Source organism: Micrasema longulum, unplaced genomic scaffold, assembly GCF_059751315.1.
Source record: "Micrasema longulum isolate JH-2025_06_02 unplaced genomic scaffold, ASM5975131v1 h1tg000244l, whole genome shotgun sequence".
Classification (NCBI taxonomy): domain Eukaryota; kingdom Metazoa; phylum Arthropoda; class Insecta; order Trichoptera; family Brachycentridae; genus Micrasema; species Micrasema longulum.
This window is the reverse complement of record NW_028277449.1, coordinates 137774-161194: the sequence shown is the minus strand read 5'-3', so window position 1 is coordinate 161194 and position 23421 is coordinate 137774. Positions and strand designations below refer to the sequence as shown.

The following is a 23421-nucleotide window of genomic DNA, read 5'->3' as shown; positions in this document are numbered from 1 at the left end:
AAGTAGCACACATATTTCATTCGTATTTTACAAATTAAATAGATTCTTAAAAATTTCATAACCTTGATTCATTAACACACAGAAGAGATATTTTCGATCAGATCCTGCTTTACAAAATTGTAAATAATTAATTTGATTCCCCAACTAATGCATCTACTTGCTTACCGTGTCCCCTGCAGACCAACTAGACTGTCTGATATTTTCTATATTCGTAATATTAAAACTGATCATCGGAAACATTCTACCATCCCTCGTATATGTGAAGCATTTAACAAGAATTTTAATAGTCTTGATATATTTAACACTCCATACAATAGGTACAGAAGAGAACTAATAGGTTTGATTCAGAATAACAGAGAATTGACGTTTTGTCTCTTTTCTTACTCTTAATCATCAAATCAAATGCAATTTTCCACTCCTACTTTTCTTCATTCACCCTTCACCACTCCTCATCAATCTCCTTCTTTTCCTTCCCACTATCTCCTTGTTTTGTCCATATTTCTTTTATTTGAATACATAGTAGTATATTTATTGTTTATATAATTTAAACCGTCGTCGCTTTATTGCAGTATTATTTAATGAATACATATTATTGGATAGCAGCCTCTTTTTTATTTATTTTTATTTAACCTCTTCATCTGTTTGAATTCGAAATAAATAAAATAAAATAAAATAAATTCTTCACAACATTTGAAATAATCGCAATTCGAAATTTTAATAAAAGCTCTTCCAACCTCTATCACAACAAAGACTATCTCTTTGTTCTAAAAACGAGAGAACTCTTTTAATATTCAATCACCGCACTAACTTTTTTGACTCCTTTTTCGCATTAGTAGCTGCTAATGTCAGAGACGCCCCTTCTTTATTTACATTTAAATCAAGATTAAATGTCACTATCTAAATATTTGAATTTTTCCTTTCTCAACCTTTTTTCCTTCCAATCTCCCCTCCTCTATTCATAGTATGGTGTAGATTTTTAGTTTATTATTGATATATTTTTTTAAAAATTTTATTTATTTATTTAATCCAATATAAAATACAATACAAATACATAGTTAACAAAAATGTCTATACAATAGGTAGGTACATTCAATATATATATATTTTTATGGATATAGCCACTCCACTGGCCCACAGGCACGTTCCGGAGTGTCAGTGTATTTTTTATTCATACATAATTTCTCATCAATTGTGTAAAAATTTAAAAGAAATAAAAATAAAAAAAATAAAAATTAAAACATATCTACATCAATAAACGAGAAAGGATTTTCAATGTATATTTTTAAATTATACAATTATGTATTAATACCTAGCCATACCCATAACATAAACGCATGGTTTATGTTATGTTTTTGTTATTCTTTTGTTATTTTATTGTGCGTTTGATAATATAAATAAATAGGTAAATAGAAATTAAATTCCATGTTCAGCATGGTACAACAAAATAAATTATTTTAATTAAATTACAAATTTAAAAGCTTCAATTAAATTAACTTAACAATAGAATCACCACGTAAAGCGCCCTTGAGGTATTTTATTACGAAAATGGCGCTATATAAGTTTTCCATAATAAATAAATAAAGTACAGAAATTAGTTTTGTCGTAATCTCTAATCAACAAGAATTTTCCCCACGGAATAATATCATATACCTATTTCATAAATGTAAACGATATAGAAAGTAGCTTGTATCGATTGCCGGTCTCCCCGTCACAATGAAAAAAAAACTGACGATCCGTTAGTTTATGGCGACGTCACAAATAGCAGCGTATCTTGATGTATTTTTGTTTCATGAAGGTAAGATAATATGAAGGTAAGTACCAGTCCAGGGACTATGAAATATTCTAGTGTGAAACACTCTTTGAAATAAATAGTTCATATCAACCATGGCGGAAATCGAACCTGATACCTCTCGCACGGTGGGCAAACGCGCTGACCATTACCTACACCGCAAAGCCGACAAAATCGCGATATTAGAAATATTTTTTTTTAAAAGAGTAACTCGTTTACTGACCAAAACATTACTTTGTGCATAAGTGACGCCGATAGGATGACCCACGTCTTAAAAACTGTTTCAAGTACGTGGAGGAATGTACTTTCAAGCCAATCCTTTTATGTGTTGTGATAGATTTTCAGTTACCGGGTTTTTAAATAAAAATAAATAAAGTGTACGGTTAAATTGCCTCTAATAAAACTTATAATATAAACATATTTGGTTTATCGACAACATTTTGAGTTTGTCCAAATCTTTGTAGACAAGGACTGGATTCAACTCCCTGGGGAGCTGTTAATATTAACAAATTACAACAGAGATGAAGAGCATTTTCCACCTGGTCCATGAAGAAGTACAGAAATAGAAAAAATAAGATTTTCAGGCGTTGCCTAGCACGTAGGTGAAATAATTCAATTAGATGAATCTCTTCCGCATAAATAAATGTTTTAGCTCTTCACAAACATCAACAGATGAAAGAATTGAAGGGATATAGCTGTTCAAATATATGTTTAAGAACCGAAATATATTTACAAGTAATTCAAATAGATCAAGTCAAAGAAGGAATCATGTGTTAGAAATACGACATAGCAAAACGAGGCTAGCACAGAGACATGCATATTTTATAGGCCCAAAAATTTTTTTTTTTTTACTGATAATATTTCATTGGTTCTAAACTTTCAAAATTTTCCTTCTTTTAAAAAACATGCACTATCCTGGATTCAAACTAGAGATATTAACTCTTTTTTTCTATGATATATTTTGTGGCCCTTTGATAATAAGGAATATTTTTATGTTTTTTTTAATATTTTTTATTTCCTTTTTTAATAACTATAAAATAAAATAGTACCTTACAATCTTTTGCAGAATATGTTTTTTTCTTTTTCTTATATTACACAAAAATATAATACCTGTCCATTTATTATAGGAGCAAAAACTCATAAACACTTCTTGTATACCCACGAACAGGCCATGCCTTTGTGGGATTTTTTAGTTTACGATTTTACTGCCAATATGTATTTCATTGCTATGTAATTATCCTTTATTTTTTGAATACTCTGTTTTACCTCTTATGTATATTGTAAAAAAAACAACAAAAAAATGGGCAGAATGGTGAATGTTACACGGTGTGTAAAGTGGCCACTTAAACCACCCAATGACAGGTCATAAGCCTAGACTTCTTTATTACCTTCTCTAAAATGTTCTTCATCTCTGTTGTAATGTGTTAATATTTGGTTTAATTATTTTTAAAAAAGCATACACGAGTTTTTGCCCAAGATTTAAAAACAAAAAATAAATCATTGAGTCGTCATGTTTAGCGTGTTTTGAAGGGCACGGGGGTGTCTTTTTATTGCCAGGAAAACTTACCGGCTTGAACTCATGACGTCACGGCCGGTCTAATTTCAAAATTACAAAACTTTAAAAAATCATGGCGATAATATTACGATACATACCTGACACTAAACTTTCTTTTACAATTCATATTGAACATGTTATCAATAAATCCTTAAAACTCCTTGAATTTATTAACAGAAGAACATCTGACTTCAAAAATATCAATACCCTTAAAACTCTCTTCTGTTCCCAAGTTCGCCCGCACCTAGAGTATTCCTCTGTTATCTGGTCTCCATATTATGATGTTCACATCAAGAATCAGTTCAACATCAATTTTTGATAAAGATAGGCTGGAGGTTGGGCTTATCCAGAAACCAATATACGTATAATGAGTTAGAAACTACCTGAAATATATCTTCTCTTCAAGACCATCGAAATAAATCCGACCTTCTAGTCCTATTTAAAATTCTCAACTCACTCTTTGATGTGCCTAAACTACTGAGCTCAATAACATTAAATATCCCAACTAGAAACCTCAGACAAAACTTACTCTTTCATACCGAAAACCATAGAACTAACTATGGTTTTCATTCCCCTATGCCCAGAATTCTTAGGTCTGCCAACATACTAGTCTTGATTTCTTTGATAACAAGTTGTCTTCTTTCGAACGATCACTGTATCAAATTCAATTATAAACACCTCTCTCCCGCTTCCACTCTCACCAAGTCTACTATATACTATATACCATTGAGGCTTTCTACTTTTTTTATAATAATTTTCTATGCATAAATATGTCCTTAAAAATGCCTATTGGGCGTATATATAAATAAATACATATTTTTTTTTTAGTTTGATAGTCTATTATATTAACGAATAATTTTTTTAAAAGCCACTTAAATTCCTAAATCGAATAAATGTTATTGCCGTCGGCAGTTATCAACTTCTTTACGTAGCATATGTAAAAATATTATATGAACTTTTAAACTCCTTGTTCAAATGAAATAATTTCTTTTAACAAAGTTCCTCGCTGCTAAATTTGTATTCGAGAACATCTCTTCTGAGTTTCATAACCTTAATTTTATTAATATATTTTCTCCGATAAACTTTATTTTTCTTGCGGAGAAAAATTCATTTCAATTCTAAGTTATCGCCATAAGCTATTACGTAAAACTTCCCAGATATACGCTTTTCTGCTATTTTCGACAACAAAATACAACATTAGAGACAAATCATTTTCTCGGCTCCGTTGAAAGAATAAAATAATCTTGACGGATATTTCGAAAGAGATGTTTAACCTATTTTGAGAAGGGAATGTTACACGGTGCTCTAAGTGATCACATGTAATGCCAGCTTAGACGGGATGGTATTTTAATGATTATGTATTTTAGAAATTTACCGACTACAGTCGAATTTGTTACACGTATTCAAAGAGTCCATTTTTCGTACGATTTATTGCAGTTTAGCTTTCATTTTCTGACGCCGCAGCTTATTACTTTCTCTGGAATTTGACGCAGGTAAGATCGGGGATAGTATATTAATATGAATCAACGAAGTCGACAGGTTGTTAAGATCTTCTATTGAAATTTGTTGACTTATTTTACTGATTTAAAAAAATAAATTAATCAATATATTTTTATAAATGGTACTTGGCAAGGCCAGCATCGAATAGAATAATAGTGATGTAGATTCCAAAATTCAACACCAATCATTTAAATAAAAACGGCGTTTGAAGAAGGTGTGTGAAGTTGTAAATTAAAAAAAAAAAAAAAATATAAATCAATAAATCAACGTTTTTAACAATTTGCCAAATACACCGAAACGTAATATTATCAAGGTGCTAAATTTAAGCTAATATTTAAATATTTATTTATCTCAAAACAATTTGAATATTAACCTCTCCATTTAGAATTTTTAAACCCTTTATTACAAATAAATTAAAATTTCATTTTAATTACAGTATTTTATTAGAATTACTTTATATTATTAATCTATTAAATGGATTAATTGATGTACCATTGTTACCGGAACAAATGGCAAATGTTCCGATCCGCCGGTTGCAAAATAATAATGTGCTGTTCCTTGATTAGAACAGCATAAACTATGGCTTGCATGCACTAATGACTCAATTGTGTCGCATTGTAAGCTCGAGACAAGATCTAGACTTTTTGGTGCGAGTCTTTCTAGATTTAAACAATCTCTAAGATAGACCAGCTCTTGTCTCGAGGTAGTAATTATTATTTATTTTCTTGTCCTGGCTTTAATTTTCTTTATTTGTATTTTATTTCAATTGTGCCTGTGCGTATTATCTTTATATTTATAATTATTTTGTACGTGTGATGTCACTGAACTCCTCTTAAATAGCTTAACAGATTTACTCGCGGTTTTCAGAAAAATGTAGATCTTTGCACTGCGCGTGTTCGTAAATATTAAAATCTTCAATCTAATATGTAAAAAATAAGTTAGGAGCATAAATGTTTTATTCATTGATATACCAGGGTTGCATTTGAGGGGAATACATGTGCAAAAAATAGAAGAATGTTGTTTTTTTGTATTTAAAAGAAGTTTGTTTTTTTACAAGCAGCATTCGTTTTTTGTAGATCTCAATCATTAATTTCTTTTTAATGGATTTTTGGTAATACAAAAATAATATTAACTGACATGCAATACATTTTTAAAAATCGTATTCCTATATAAGTGCACCCCTGTTGTTGAGAAGAGCGAAGTTTGACATTTGCAAAAAGAATTCCAAACTTGAAAAATATTTATTTTATGATTTGGAATACAACCATAAACAAGTACCTAGCTACCCACTTAAATTCAATATTTGAATATTAATAATTCATAACACGTACAGAAAAATTATGTGTATGGCTGGTGATATTGCATTTTTTTTATTTTGCTTTGGGCAACGGCAAATCACCCAACGACGAAACGAAAAGATTGAAATGTCAAATATATATCGTGGGTATACAAGTAAAAGTGAACATTTGCAAAAATGACGAAATTGAGATTATTGACTTTTTGACATCGTATTAGCATAATGCTTGACTGGTAAAAATGCCAAGTCGATCCGACACTACACAAAAAAAAAAAAAAGTAAAATATGTGACCATTTGATAGAAGTTCACAGATTTTCGACAAGTAAAACTGACCAACTCACATAGTCACTTTTATTAGTAAATTTAAGATCCAAAGAATTGACCAAGTAACAGTTAGTAAATTTTGCTTGTAGGTGATGACATCAGTGAAGAGTTAGTAAGAGTTAGAAGTTAGTAGTTAGTAAATAGTAAGTTAGTATACGTTTTGTATCTGACAGATACGTTTTTTTAAAATAAAAAATTCATTTATAAAATTTATTCTTTAGATTTATACGTAATACTTCTTATTTATTTGTTCTTTTTCATTTATTTTGTATTTTTTTGTTTATTTAACCTTCATAAACATAAAAAATGGATTATTGGAATAAAAAATCCCAAACAAATAATTTATAGTTATAATATAAAATACTGCCTCCCTCAATGAACGAAACAAAAATGATTATCTGTCAAATTTCATGACAAATTTTACAGGTAAAATTGACTAAGTTTTTAATTTTTTTTTTATTTATATAAAAGTGAAAATGTTTTTTAAATACGTTTATACTTAACATTAAAGTTGAAAGTACCGTAAATATAATGTAAAATTACTAACCACCTACTTGAAAAATCTGATCTTTGAGAAGCAATTGAACTCTAGAAAAACACTAAAATGGCTCTCCTGAACATTATTGATTTTGTCACTTGGTCAATTTCTCTTGTATGCCCACGATATATATAATTTACCGAAAATTATATTATCAATAATACGTTTGGTGAACCAGCTCATAGCAGGCAAGCCAGCGTGGGCAGGACAACGTCTATCAGGTCCGATAGTAAGGATATATATTTGTCATTCTTTGAATGGACTGGAATGTAAGTCCGTTAATAAATAAATAATAATATAATTATTATTTTGGTTAGCAAATCTGGCACAGTAACTGAATAAAAAAGTATGGAAAACTTTTCTTTAATCATCACCGTGTTATTTATTTATTTATTTATTATCTTTACATTACATACACAAAATTATAATTTATGTAAAGTTGCTTTGACTGTTTAGACAGTTAGCTAGGGTTATTTACCCCGTTCTAAGAGAGTCAAAAAAATATAAAAAACAGTAATCAATTTATAGAAACAGTTATAGAGATACAGGACAAAGTGAAAAACAAAGTAAAAAAAGGAGTAAAAACATGGTAAAAAATGTAGTAAAAATATAGTAAAATGTAATAAAAACATAGTAAAATTGTAGTAAAAACATAGTAAAAATGTAGTAAAAACATAATAAAAATGTAGTAAAAACATAGTAAAAATGTAGTAAAAAAAACGTAGCAAAAAAAATAAATTATAAAAACAAAGTAATAAATGCAGTGAAAACATAGTAAAAAACCTTGAAAATATATAAATATGTCTATAAAAATATTTTGAAACTCAGTAAAATGCGAAATAAAAACAGAATACATAGTAAGAAACATATTTAAAGTCATAATAACTTACCGTTAGTTTCTGATGTAGTAGATGTGCCTTGTCCCATCGTTCCTTGATCACGTCTAGTTCTGTGACCATGGAGTCTTTGTCCCTTATAGCCTTGGACAGCTGTGTAGCTTGGAGTTCTATCCTCTCCTGTAACCCTGTCACCTCCTCCTGGCACGTGTCTCGCTCTTTCTGCAAACGCGCCATCAACATCTGTAAGAAAAATAACAACTTTAATGATTAATCATTCGAAAGCAATTGGTCAAATGCTGTGTGGAGTATCTTGCTGCATGGACGCGCGACGTGGTGCATTAATGATTCAATTTAATTTACGTTTTCAAACAATCGGTAGAAGTAGGTAAAGGTGCCATATCCATGCCACTTTCTATCAGTTTATACATTTTAATGAGTTTTTTTTTCAGTTTCATATATTTATTCAGTTTCATATATTTTTTCAGTTTAATATATTTTTTCAGTTTCATATATTTTTTCAGTTTCATATATCTTTTCAGTTTCATATATTTTTTCAGTTACATATACTCTGACAGTTGTAATTTTTTGGTTCCATAATTTTTGTTAAGATTATCATATTTTTATATATTATTCAATGTTGTATCAATTACCTTTAGACATCTCTAAAAAAAATGCTGTATTTTATATATTTTTTAAAATGCTGTCTACCTCAGAACAGTATTTACTATACCTAGTGAGAATATACAGTGCCTAATATTTTTGCCAATGCTTTAATTTTACTTTTATTTTGCTTATTTGTATATTTTTACCTTCTTTACTTTTTGCAAACAGATTATAATAACAATGTTTGATTATGTCCAAATGCTTCCAGACTGGCTGGATTTCCTCCCTAGGGAGTTGTTCATGTTTAAATTTATTTCAACAGAGAGGGAAAACATAAAGGTTTCAGCTCTTACTTCACAAAAGTCAACAGATGGAAGAGTTTAGGAAATGTGGATGTTCAAACATGGGCAGAATGGTGAATGTTACACAGTGTGTAAAGTGGCCACTTAAACCAGCCAATGACAGATCATAAGGCCTGTAAATGCCTAGACTTCCATATTCCCTTCTCAAAAATGTTTTCCCTCTCTGTTGAAATAAATTTAAAGATTATAATAATACTGTGCTTTACAATAAACGCCGATTTTTCGGCACTGAACTGAACCAAGTTGACGGTATATTCTTTTCTTTCTTTTACAGCGTTTTATTTTTATATTTTAAATATTTTATATTTTTATATTTTATATTTTTCTCTCTTTTACGGCTTTTTTAAAATAATTTTTTGAAAATTGTATTTTTTAAATTTTATGTTGTTTATATACTCTCGTTTTATATAACTTCTATGTATGTAAAAGCCTTACGGGCGTGAAAAATTAATAAAATAAAATATAAATAATTGGAACATTTACACAAATAACATCCACCCTTATGATGGACGCTGCAATGCATCATCAATCTGATCTGCCGTGAAAATCTAACAAAATTATTACGGTTTATTATTTTTTACAGGGTGTTTTCCGGGAGGGTTGAAGTACTTTTTTTGGTCGCCATTTTGGTAAACACTAGTTTTGACCGTTCATTTTTAGCAGTTGCGAAGTATATATGCGAGAAATTAACAATGAAAAATTATTCGATAATCCAACGTGTTTTAATCGTAAAAACATTTTATCAAAATCAATCACCAATTATTGTGACGACTAGAAAATTGCGTGAACATTTGGGTAAAATTAACGTGCCCCAAAACCCACTAGCTATTTATTTATGATTGTTTATTGTACTCGCGATCACAATGCAAAATCCATGAACATCTAATATTAAATGTCAAAATATTTACGTTTCGTGACGTATAACCCTACTGCGCAATCATATATTTCAATTTCACCGGTGTAAATATAGAAAATATTCCAAAACTGCTATTTTCATTTATTTATTTATTATTTATCACGCTATTTATTGCATTTAGCCGGCGCGGCGGCTAGCAAGCCAAACGTCAAGAAGTAGTCGCCATAGTAATTGTAATTTAATTTTCACTTTTTTTTATTAGATACTTTTTACCATTTTGCAAATGGAATATATTGTATTATTTTTTATAGAAAACGCCGATTTTTCACCAATGAACTATTTATTTACGAGGAAAACAGAAAAAAAACCGACACGAGCGTTGACTTAGAGATTACACACGCGTTGACTTATGACTGCGATAACTTAAGCATGTTCGTTATTGTTCATTGTGATCGCTCAAATGCTTAGCGTGTTTTTTTAGTTATTTTTGTTGAGCTACAGAAGACTCTTACACTATATAGTTAAAAGTACATAAATCATTATAGAAAATAACATAACATAAAATCATAACTATAACACCAAACATGTAATTATTATTTTTTTTAAAGAAAGAAGAAAGAAAAAGGAAATAAAGTATAGATGAGTTGATAAATACATTAAAAAGAGGAGAATTGAAAGGATGGCCATTCAATGGACCAACTATGATATTTATCAACAGTGTTTTTAGTATGTCCAAATTTTTGCAGACAGCCTGGATTTCCTCCCTAGGGAGTTATTTTTTTGTATTTAAGAAGGTAAACATGAACAAAAAATATAAAAGGAAAAATAATGAAACCTACTAAACCGCGAAACCGGCTTGTCAGCAGTTTTCAGTTTTTGGATATTTCATTATGCTGGGTGTCCGGTGGTAACTTTTAAACTCAAGCAGCTTGACTAATTTGGAGTATGGCGTTTTAATAAAAAAATACGCTAATATTTATTACAAAAAAACATTGGCTGAAACAGCGGCGTTGTTTCGCTATCGAGGCGTAATTAAAATACGATTTTTGCTCACTGTGACGGCGGCGCTACGAAAATTCTGTAAAAGTTACAATATTTGCGGGATAAGTTACGTGCCTTAAATAAAATAAATGTGAAATTGAGTTGACAAATCTTCAAAAACAGCAGTTAATCGTCGTGGCCAAAACCAAGCTTCATCGTTTTGTCTGCGTCTAATGAAAAGGTCTAGCGCGGAAGTGATTCTGTGTTCAAAAATCCATGAATGTCTAATGCCGATAGGAAAAGCATGCCGCTTTTTCATCCAAAGTATAATAATAATTAAGTTATTTTAAAGAAACCTTCAACATTTAATACGGAAAGTCTATTTAAAATATTTAAGGTTCACAGTAGACACTCTTTATAAAATAAATTTCATCATACAAATTTATAGAAGAAAAAATAAAAGAATTTAAGATGTTCTTCTGCATTTTTTAATGGCCTTTTCACCTCTCAACTTGGGTGTTCTGGCCAACACGAATTCGAGATGAAGAAGTCACTCAGATACCAACGTAATATTGAAATTCCTAAATTCCACACAAGTCATGGTCAAAATAGCTTTGTCTTCGAGGGTGTAAAAAATTATAATAATCTCCCTAATGAACTAAAAACTATTAAAATAATATATCAATAAATAAATATAAAGTAAATCTAAAGAAATTTTTTGAACGCGTGTAAAAACTACATTAAATTTTAATTAGTATGAATTATTGTTTCATGTTTTTTTCTTTATATATCCTATGATTTAATTTTTTTCTCCTGTACTCGTATATTTAAAATTAAATAAACTCTTATAAATAAACAACTACAACAGTGTAAGTCACTCTCCAAGCACAAGAGGTAGTCTAATATTTTAGAGTTACAGTGATAATATTTACTAGATGTATAATTTGGAAATCTGCAGCTTCCATTACTTTAACGCCATAATCTAAGTTTTTCGAGCTGGCCATGAAATATTAAAACCTAACTCCTGGGCTGCGAGGCGTTTTATTGATATTTTTACTAAAGTCATTAACTATGGAGTTTTATATATTTAAAAAAAAAAAAACAAAAATATAAATATTACCAATTTCAATTGGTACCAACGAATCTAATACATGCCGATCCACAATAATTTTACCGTGCCGTTTGGATTTAGATGATATGTGTGAAATAGATAATCCTACGTCGGGTATCACGCGGCTGGTTTGTTTATTTGGAAATTCTTGTAATAATGAACAGACTGTATTCTGCCGAGTCTTCCTCGAAAATGGTTAGACTGCTATTAAAACGATTAAGGTATATCGCGTGAATATTCATCTATCCATATGGTTTTAATTGGAAGCTTATTATGTTATTATGGATTTAGACGATAGTACACTGAAGAATTATGATCTTAATTTAGATTTGAGAGAAAATTCTAAGTAATGAAATTACAAACATAAGCCTCTCATAAGAAACATTAAGTTTATCCCTTTGAACTTATAATCTTCTTAACACAAATTACAACATAGATGGAAACATTCAATTTAAGGGGGTTCTCTGGTTTGACGGTCGGATTTTTTGCATTTTTTGTGAGAACCGATGAAAGGATAGAATTTTGGAGTTTTTATCGTTTATTTATAAGTGTTTTAAAAGTATACATATAAATTTTTAGCTAAAAATATTCATTAGAACCAAAGTTATAGCGCTCTGAAGACACCTCCATTGAAAAAATGGACGCTCTCTCCCTCCACAAAATCAGCTGATTTGCTTATCTAAAACCAAAAAAAATTGACGGCGTTTTAATTTGTAAGCTTATATCCACGGAATGGATTATTATGAAAATAATATTTTGAAAATTGGATTTTTGACAGACTTCGGAACAAAAATTTCGAATTTCATGAATTTTTAGTTAAAAAAAAAAGAAGAAATATTTTAAATTTTGAGATGATAATAAACCATTCCGTGCGTCTATATATGTTGAGTCGACCCTATAAATTTGAAGTGAATCTGTTGAGCCGTTCTCAAGATATGATGGAGGAAAGTACATAGTATTGAGAAAAACACGTTTGAAGTTTAAAATACTGTTACAACTCATACCAGCGCTCCGAATATCTGCCTCCACTAACTGCTGTATCTTTATGATAGCTTCAAATAAAAAAAAAACACTTTACCAACATATTGAATATTAAAAATGCTCTGTGCTCACATTTACAAGGAACAACTTTAAAATCATCCATAATTATTGCCTTGACTATCAAGTACTTACTAAAGTTAATGAGATGCGGGATCTCGGGGTTCTACTTGACAATAAGTTAACGTTTGAGGCACATATCAACTCAATTGTGAAAAAATCATACCAAATGTTAGGTTTCCTCTTCCGTATAGGGAGAGAATTCAATCATGCGCGCACTCTTAGAACTCTTTACTTCACATTTGTTCGAAGTCAATTAGAATTCGCATCTCCCGCTTGGAGCCCTCAATACAAAAAATACATTAACCGAATTGAATCTATACAATCAAAATTTTTATCGTATTGCAATTTTAGACGGTTGACTCAGAATACAGGTCCAGATGAGTCTATAAACTTACCTAAACTCCAAACTCTCCAAACTCGAAGGAACATGGCTGATGCCATTTTTATGTATAAAACTTTGAATAACATGATAGATTGCCCTAAGATTCTGTCACTTATTAATTTTAGAGTCCCAGTAACGCAGACCAGAAACCAATCTCTTTTTAAAATTTCTAAATGTAAAACTAAATCTTTTCAAAATTCATTTGTAAATAGAACCTGCCATATGTGTAATCAAAAATTAAATTGTATTGATATTAATAACATATCTTTAACTTCCTTTAAAAGTGACATTTCCAAAAATAATTAAAGTTATGATGTTGCGCCTTGAATCCGCAGCCTATATTATGCAGGTGATGTGCAGTTCTGTATGTAGGCACATAATAAATGAACACTGTATGGTCAACTATAGTTGTATTATTTATTGTAATGTGCAACTGTGTGACCAATATTCATTTACATTTCTGGTAATATTATAAGTTTTGTATGATTAGTTATTTTATGTTATGTATAATTTTTATGTGACAACATTTACAATAACAATATTATGTGGAAGCCTCTAATTGGACTTTATGATATGTATTTATTGTATAATTGATTCTTATAAATGTATAAATGTCTGTTGGCTTTCCAATGAAATAAAATAAATAAATAAATAAATATTTTAGATAATATTAAGGAAACAATTTATGCAAAAAAAAAAAACTATTTTTTGAACCCATCAAACTAGATTACTCCCTTAAGATAGTAAAAATTTGAAGTCAAGGCATTTGCAGGGTTCATGACCTGTCATTGGCTAGTAGCCTTACTTCATAAAATGTATCCTTTTTATTGAATTTGATACAAACAATATTTTGAGTATGTCGAATTTGTAGACATGACTGGACTCCACTCTAGGGAGTTATCAAGATTTAAATTTATTGCAGCAGAGAGGAAAAACATTATTATTGGCTGGTTTAAGTGACCACATTACAAAATGTGTAACATTCACCGTTACCATACTCTTTCACTTCTTCTATCTGTTGATTTTCGTAAAGTCAGACGAATCCCACTCGCATAAATAAAGGTTTCAGCTCTGCATGCCTGTCTTCCTTATTTCTTCTCTAAAATATTCTTCATCTCTGTTGTAATATGTTAATCTAAATTTTTAAAAAACTTAATATTATTTTAATAAAATTGGTATAAAACCACTCACCGACTTATCTGTCTACCGGTTTCGAGACGTAACCCGTCTCTTCGTCAGGACAACAACACTACACCAACATGCAAATACCACTACAATGGGATATAAAAAATGTTTAATAGAAGTGAAGCATGTGTCTAACCTGCATGTCGATTTTATATTTTTGCAAATCTACTATGGTGAAGGTGTGTAGTGGTATTTGCATGTTGGTGTAGTGTTGTTGTCCTGACGAAGAGACGGGTTACGTCTCGAAACCGGTAGACAGATAAGTCGGTGAGTGGTTTTATACAAATTTTATTAACATAATATTAAAATGTTGGACCACAAAGTTAATGCTTTGAATATTAATAATATAAAAAAAAACTGTTTCTTTATAAAAAAAACCTTCTTTTACATTATAAATTTAAGATGTTTCTATTCACTCGTATCAAACACACACTCAGGGTTGTCCATAACACTTATATAGACACGGGCATAGCCTAAAAAGTCTTAATAAAATCACTTATATTTAAACGAGTGTAATTTTGAATGAATAAATAACACTCTGCTTCCTGGCCCATGAACTATCGCCATTCACTAACGGATCGTTGTTTTTTTTTACATAGCAATAGTTGAAGCACCGGCAATCGATCGGGTTACTTTCTATTCCAAAAAATATATCATTCTATCAGAAAACTTCTTATTGCTTAACGAGAAAACTAATTTCGCCCTTATACCACGTGTAAAAGCCAGGGAAGATAAAATTATCATTAGTAATTATATCAAAATACGCTAATTGTAAAAAAGAATTCGACTAAGATTCGTAATTATATTTTAGTACTTCTGATCTGACTTGAAGCATCGTACGAATTGACTTAAATGTGATTAATTGTGTTGTAAATGGCAAAAAATACAATCTAAAGAAACGAGTTACATCCTGTGTATTTTTACTTCCTATGTCCGTCGCTCCGGAAGTCGGAGCTTCCGGAAGCTCATCATTAGTGATGTGTGATGCGAATAACCAGTCGAGACAATCGAATAATTCGATTATTTACGAAACCGTAATCTAAAATATTTTGCTGACGGTATTTTAAGAGTACGAAGATGCTGTATTAAAAAACAAAGTTTTGTTTTTCAAAAGAAATATTTGCGTTTTTATGATTTACCCAAATAGTTAATCTTAAGGGCCGTTTTCAATTCAACAAATTTCATGTCCGCTCCCTAGTTGGAGCAAATGATGTCCACAACGTTCCTGTAAGCATCTCTGTCGGTTGCCAGCTCCTGTGCATCCTCTCAAGCCAGGTTCGCGTCTCGTAGTTCTGACATGAACTGCCGACAAACAGTCATCAGTAGACGTCTAGGACGTCGTGAACCTGATGCCTTGTAAAGTAGATAAGCCAAGTTGATGCATTCAGGAGGCATACGCAGTACATGGCCAAGCTGACCGTATCGCCTCCGCTTGATTATATTTGTCACCGGAGTTTGCTGCGTTCGTTCTCTTATTACTTCATTCCGTACAAAGTCAAACCACCGTACAACTGAGACACCTATTCTCAAAACTCAGAATATTGCCGTTTTAAACCCAGTGAGGTGCCACGATTCGCATCCGTAGAGGAGAATACGTGTTATGCGGGCGTTGTAGAGGTGGCATTTGGTTTTCACTGAGGTTAAATCCGATCTCCAGTCAGCCTTCATACTGTTGAATGTAACGCCTGGTATTTCTAGCGCAGTTCTTCTTGAAAACTCACTATTAGAAAATAAGAATCAAGTTGGGATGGAGTGGGATTCAAACCGTGGACCTTTGATCCGTGAGTCCGAGACACTAGCCACGGGACCACAACCCGATCAAAAAAAGTGTTAAACATTTTTTTTACGTTTGCCTAAAAATATATATAATAAGTACCTGTTTTCAGTCTAGTCCAGTCAGTAAAATATTTTTTGTGGTAAAACATTACAGAACATAACACAAATTTATCTTTTGTTTGTGTTATGATATTATATTGTTCATGGTTTGGCGCGGCCACTTCACGCGGGATGTCGTACAGGGGGGGGGGGGGGTCATTTGGCAATTGGACACAGCGCGATGTATGCAAACTTGATTCTACGCGTCTTTTGGTATATTATAATTCTACGAGTATATTGCCATGTATCAAAATAAAGGAAATAACTGCGAGATTAATTTGATTTCCATACTAAGAATTTCACTTTAATTAAAAAGATAAATAAAACTTAGATAAAACTAAATTAAATATAATTATAAACTGAAAATCTAGTCTGCAGATTTGCTTCATGAATTTCATGGTTCTTGAAGTAATATTGATACGCGAGTAAGACTAAAATAAATATCTTTTCTTAGTGATTCCGAATCTGTATTTAGCAAAATGTCGTCAAAAATGCTAGATGCTGAACTCTTCGTGAGGACGGCAGTATAGTCTCTATCAACAAATAATAATAAAATAATGAAAAATCACAGAAGTTCAACATTTTGTGGAGATTTCGTACCAACTCTGTGGAATTGATTGAATTTCGATTGTGGAATAATCTACTTCCTAATGTTAGAGGTTAAATAAATTAAAATAAATTCTTCACAACATTTTAAATAATCGCAATTCGCAATTTTAATAAGAGCTCTTCCAACCTCTATCACAACAAAGACTATCTCTTCGTTCTAGAAACGAGAGAACTCTTTTAATATTCATTCACTGCTTTTATTTTTTGACTCCTCTTTCACATTAGTAACTGTTAGTGTCAGAGACGCCCCTTCTTTATTTACATTTAAGTCAAGATTGAAATGTCACAATCTCAATATTTAAGATGTTCATTAATCCTTTTTCTCTTCTTCCCATCCCCTCTCCTCTCTTCATAGTAGTGTTAATAAAAAAAAAAATTGTTGTTAATCTTTGTTTTTGATGTACTGAGCGGTTTGGGTTGGTGGGAAGAAAGTCCCTTATGCCCTAAGGGAATTTCTTCCCGCCCTTATATGTATAACATTCCTTAGCAAACAAATTTACTTGTGATATAGACATTTTTAATACAACAATTATTCATTTTAAAACGTTCTTAAATGCATTGTTTAAAACTAATTATTAAAGTCGTAATAAAACTTTCTTTTTCATGCATTTTTTTCTGTTTTTGGTATGTATTATTATTATATTATCTCTTTCTGAAATTAATTTATCAAATATTTTTGTGTACGAAATATTATATTATTATCTTATATATACTTACTGTAAACTAATTTTTATTGTTTGTTTTTAACATTAATACTATTTTTTTTGCTTAAATTCTTAACAAGTTATTTATAATTTGCTTTTCAGTTCTAACATTTTTCTTAATTCCTTATTTTTATTTATTTTTCTTTTTTACTATGCAAGGTTTCACTTTTTATTTTGCATTGCAGCATGCTTTTTTGTTTCTACATGTATACAAAAAAAAGTGTTGTTTATTTTATAAATTATTACTTATTATGTTTGTACATATCTGTATAATTTTTGTAAATGCCCCTGGGACGTATTGAAAAATTAAAATAAATATTAAAAAAAAAATTAAAAAAATACTATATGTAAATAAAGTGTTAAATAAATAGTCTTTTTGTGCGGTTTAGTTTTAAGGAAACTGAGTTGAGTTCCTATTGGAAACAACCTTGTATTCAGGTAATATAATATATACAAGGACATAGGAGAAAGGTTTGAATGGGAAGTTGAGTTGGGAAGTGTTAGCTGACGTGTCCTGAATATCAAGATAGAAGACACCCTAAAAAAACACATTCATTTCTTACTTATGATGACAAAATTTTAGGTTTGAATGGTCAAATATCCCATAAATCATGTTCCGTTTATGGACCCTTTTTGGACTTGTAAAAAAATCCGTTCTTCTCAAAATGTTTTAAAAAAAATATTAAACCAACCTATTTCTCTAAAAAATTAGCAACAGAGAGGGAAAACATTTTTGAGAAGGTGTTACGAAAGTCTAGTCTAATGACTAGACTTTCGTAAATACAAGTCTTATGACCAGTCTTTGGCTGGTTTAAGTGGGCAGTATACGCACTGTGTGTGTTTGTTTAAACATCCACATTTCCCTAACTATTCCATCTGTTGACTTTTGAGAAAGATCTGAAACCTTTATTATTATTTTTTTAATTTAATTTATTTATTATCATATTCCATACATAAAATTATACATGTTGTTTGGACTAACTAACAAGGGTTCTATGATTTTTTTCTTAACGTGCGTAATAGGGATTATAATAATTATTAATATTATGTTACTTTTCAGATTTCTGCCGTATTGTAGTGAGGTCATAATCGTTATAACAAACGGAGTATAATAATTTAGATAACTCCCTATTGCGAACGTTGTATCTCCGGGAAGATAATCTGGAATTAGAAGCTTGGGAGTAATCTACGATAAATGTGTTGGGAATAACAGGTAAGGAAAACGGTTACCTAATTCCTTTACCCAATTCAGAGAATTCAGAGTTGAAATTGTACTTTCTCTTCTACAATGTTTTCTACTTAACTACTGGGCCACAAACGCCAGGTATTTTATGTATCCCGGGTGTTATTATTATCTAGTAGCTCAATCACAAATAACTATCGGCCAATAATTGGTCAAAATAAATAAGTGGAAGTGTACCAAGTATTTTTTAAATTAATAAATTATATGGAAATATAAGTTATTACATCATTACAATGGAATTCCACCAAGAATTGTCATTAAATAATTTAAATGAAATAATAAACATGCTTAAGTTATCGCAGCCATAAGTCAATGCGTGTGTAATCTCTAAGTCAACGCTCGTGCCGGTTTGTTTTTTGTACTTCTCGTATTTACGAAAATGAAATTTATTTAAATACAGTTCATTGGCAAATAATCGCCGTTTGTTATAAAAAATAAAACAAAATATTCCATTTTCAAAATAGTAAATACTCATAAATTAGTAGTTTTACGTTTTGACCCATTAGTTTCTTTGTAGACGTCGCTCAGTACGCAATTCTTGATTTGAATTCAACTATGCCGTGTTGTTTCCTTTTAAAGTGTAGAAATACTGCTAGGGTCTTACAGAAACAGGAGGGGATCACATTTCATGTGTAATTAGCAAATGAATGAAAGGCCCTACCCAAACCGTCCAGTTTGAGAAAATTATAAATACATGGACATATTGAATCGTACAATTTTATACAAAAATTAAAAGCAAAGATTAACAAAAAAAAAAAAATTTAATACTATACTATGAAGAGAGAAAACTTAAACTTAACTTAAAAAATATAAATAAATAAACAGTTAGTTTTGGCCCTCTTTAAAAAAGTTTTACATCTCTGATTTAGAAAATGAGAGCAATATTTAAAAAAAAAATATTTCTTAGATTTTTGGTACCATTTATTTGTTATTACGCTGAGGCCGTTTGGACTCTTCGTCGACGTTTCGAATAGCAGTACAGCGTCTATCATCAGGGTTGATGTGTCTTATTGAATGTTAGGGGTTGGTTTTGAGATATGATCGTGTTTATCTTAGAATACGAGATTCAGAGAAGGGAAATAAGTTTTCCTCCGGAGGCTATAAATAGCCGGGGATAATCACAATAACTTAAGGGATGTAGTGACGAACTAGGGGTTGGAATTTCTATTATAACATAGGTTATTTGGAACATTTCATAAATAAGTAGGTACAAAGGAATTTATTTTCGTAAATTAATTACAATTCATAATGAAATCACTGCGAGAAATTAACACTAATTAATTTTATCGTTGTCCGCCTCGTGCTCAAATGGTCAGCGTGTTTTCCTACCAAGCAAGTCTCGGGTTCGATTCCTAACATGGTCGACATGAAAAAATTATTTAAAAAATTACATAAATTTGGAGATATTTTTCTTTAACTTGAGATGAAATGATGCATTTAATAATCGTTTAAACAATAAAGCAGCTAAAAGATTTTAGTTCATACCCTTTTTAATAGAATCAAATATATATATTTTTTTTGAAGTCAAATATTTTGGTTGTAAATATTTCATTTCAAAGTTTTTCGTAAAATTTGAACGCCATTCGACGGACCACATGAGCATTAATATTTTGCTAAAAACTTACCGTAGAAATTACGAACTTACAATAAAAACATCCTTCTTAAAAACAAAAAAAATCTGTAATAGTTGAACTGTTTTATTTTTTTAAAGGCATAATTTCGCTTAGGTTAAAAGAAAAATAGCACAAAATTAGTGTAATTTAAAATGCTTGAATTTCTTTTATTTAGGATTTTGTTACCTCAGCTCTGATATTTAATTTGTACTTAGTAATAATAATTTAGTCTTTATATGAGAATAAATGTTTTAAAGTTTGTTCTAAATTTTAAGAGGCATAATCTGCCAGTCGAAAAGTAATTATATTTACATTACATAAACTTTTTAAGTATATTTTTTAAATGAAATACCTTACAAAAATATTACTTTTATTTAGTGCATATTTACTTAAACTTTTTTATTGCGCAATTTCGAAAAAGAAACAGCTTTAAAAATGACTAAATCGTATGATTTCCTTATTTTTTTAGACTTATAGCTTTAAGAAAATAAACATAATTGTTTCATTCCTTGGTGACATTTAACGTTTTATGGAGGTGATATTTTATATCTTAGTTTGTAATTTCAGAGAAAATATCTCCAACACGTCCTCGTTTGTACATATACACACCAGTCTGATGTTTATCTCATACGATCGTACACTTTACGGCCGTAAAACTGTTTAAGACAAGTCAAAGTTTGCTCTGCCAACCCTAACTTGCTTTATAGACTACATACTCAAACATTATTACCCAATTTAGACAGTATCACAAAGGAAACAGAATGTATTTGTACAAAGCAACAGAAGTAAAAATCTGTAAACAGCAGAATGAAGAATAAAGTCCTGCGGGTGAATGGAACTTCAAAACCTTCAATTCCTTTTATTGCTTTGTAAATTCTTCTTCTTCAGCCTTGTTCTGGCCACTGTTGGATAAAGGTCTCTTCCAAACGTCTCTACTCTTTCCCATCACCCGCTTTTATAATTCGCGTTCTACCGACTATCAAAGCAATGTCGTTGACCCATCTTTTTTGTGGCCTTCCAACTTCCAACACCTCTGTTGTTTGCCCAAGTCTCCAGTTTATTATTCTGGGTGTCTACCGGCCATCATTTTGGCTCGCCAAGTGTCCTGCTTACTGCCATTTTAATTTTTCTGCGAGATGCATGATATCTACGACTCCGGTGCCGAACCGGATCCTTATTTCTTGTTATGACTCTTAGACATACACGGAGCATCTGTCTTTCCATGGATCGTTAGGTGCATTTTAGTTTCTGGCTACTTTTTTGAGTCACAGACTTGGTTCCTAGTCCGTATGTTGCTACTGGCGATGTACACAATTCACAGACCTACCCTTTTAAGTATATTATATATAATACTAGATTTACTAGTGAAGACGAGCAAGTTTTAAAAAAAAACCTAAACAATATATGTTGTATATTCCCATTGTAATATTAGATGTTAACATAAGTTGTATTCGTTTTTTTACAAATTAAAATGAGAACCAAAAGTTAAAAAAATGGTAAAATTAAAAAAAAATTGGTAATGGTTATTTTTTATATATATATATATAACTTCAATAGAAATCAAGTTTTCTGCTCTACAAAATATTTTTATTTATTTTATAGAAACATATAGTCAACAATGATTAAATAACATAATAAAGATAAGGTTTAAAGACAGACCAGCGAAGTTTCTAAATAAAAAATCATACAGTAAAATAAATAAAACTAATTTGTTTTTAACCACTAATTAAATTTAAATTAAAATCTTAAATTAGTGGTTAAAAACAAAGTTGTTTTATTTATTTTGTTATAATGAATAACCACAAAGTTAGTGCTTCAAATATAAACTTTAAAAAAAACCATACATATTAAATTATGATTTATTATATAAATAAAAGACGAGTGATACTTTAATCTACAAATCCAAATCTGTGGATTAAAGTTTCACTTCTTTCTTTTATTTATATAATAAATTACAGTGAACTTCCATCAAGAATTTTCACTTTCAACTTAAATGTATTATTAAATTATGGTACAACAAAGGAGTGCGTTTGTTTGTATTTGTATGAGAGTAAATGTAAAAATGTGTTGTTGTTTATTTGTGTGGAAGTAAGTGTTCAGGTGTGTGTTAAGCGTGAGCATCATTTAAAGGCAAGTGGGAGCGTATTGCAGCCAGATAGAATGAGTCTTAATTTATTATTTAGCAAATAAAGGGGCATGTTAAATATATCAATAGATGAAAAAAAAGCATTATAGTTTGAGCAAGAACGATAGAAGAAAGAGTGTTGTGCATAGTTAGTGCTACAGACTGGCATATGGAATAAATATTTAATTCTTGTCACAAGAGTCTACTTTATTATTTAATTATTTATACAAATAGCATAATTCAGATATAGTGCGTCTATTTTCAAGGGTGAAAGATACATTTTGTTTAGTAGATTGACTGCAAATGCAACGCGTTTTATTGTTTTTTTATAATCTAGGTATTTTAAAATTTTTAATTAAACATTTTCAATCCTTTCAATGTTTGTTATGTATTGTGGGCTCTGCACAATGGATGCAAACTCCAAGTTACTGCGTATAAAAGTTTTGTATCAAGTCTTCAACGTATTGAGTTTTTAAAAGGGTTTGGAAATTCTCAAAATGAAGTCCAGCATTTGGTAAGCTTTTTCTACGATAGAATTTATGTGAGACCCAAACAGCAATCTACTATCAAGAATAACTTCTAAGTCTCTAATCTCGTTACACCCGTGATATGTGATGTGTTTGCTTTTAGAATTTTATTTGATTACAAGCCTTCAAAGTGGAATTTTGAGTAGATGAAAATTAGTACTTTCTTCACTTTTTACTGTTTAATCGAGGGAATAAAGAAAAAAAATAAGGAGAATACATTATTGTCTAATTTGTTATAATTTCTGTACCTTACAGCTGAAAGGCTGGAAGTCACATTTTTTGCAAAATTGAATGTCATTCT

General features: G+C 30.4%; 1 protein-coding gene across 4 annotated transcripts in view; it reads right to left on the bottom strand.

Annotated features, from left to right (window-relative positions):
• The window catches only part of LOC148283356 (uncharacterized), a 101998-nt gene that overhangs the window by 14633 nt on the left and 63944 nt on the right, over nucleotides 1-23421 (bottom strand). For all 4 annotated transcript variants that reach the window (XM_088223640.1, XM_088223642.1, XM_088223641.1 and 1 more), the window contains one exon: nucleotides 7895-8083. In XM_088223640.1, coding sequence (XP_088079766.1) covers nucleotides 7895-8083 — 189 coding nt within the window. The remainder of the gene's footprint in view (nucleotides 1-7894; nucleotides 8084-23421) is intronic.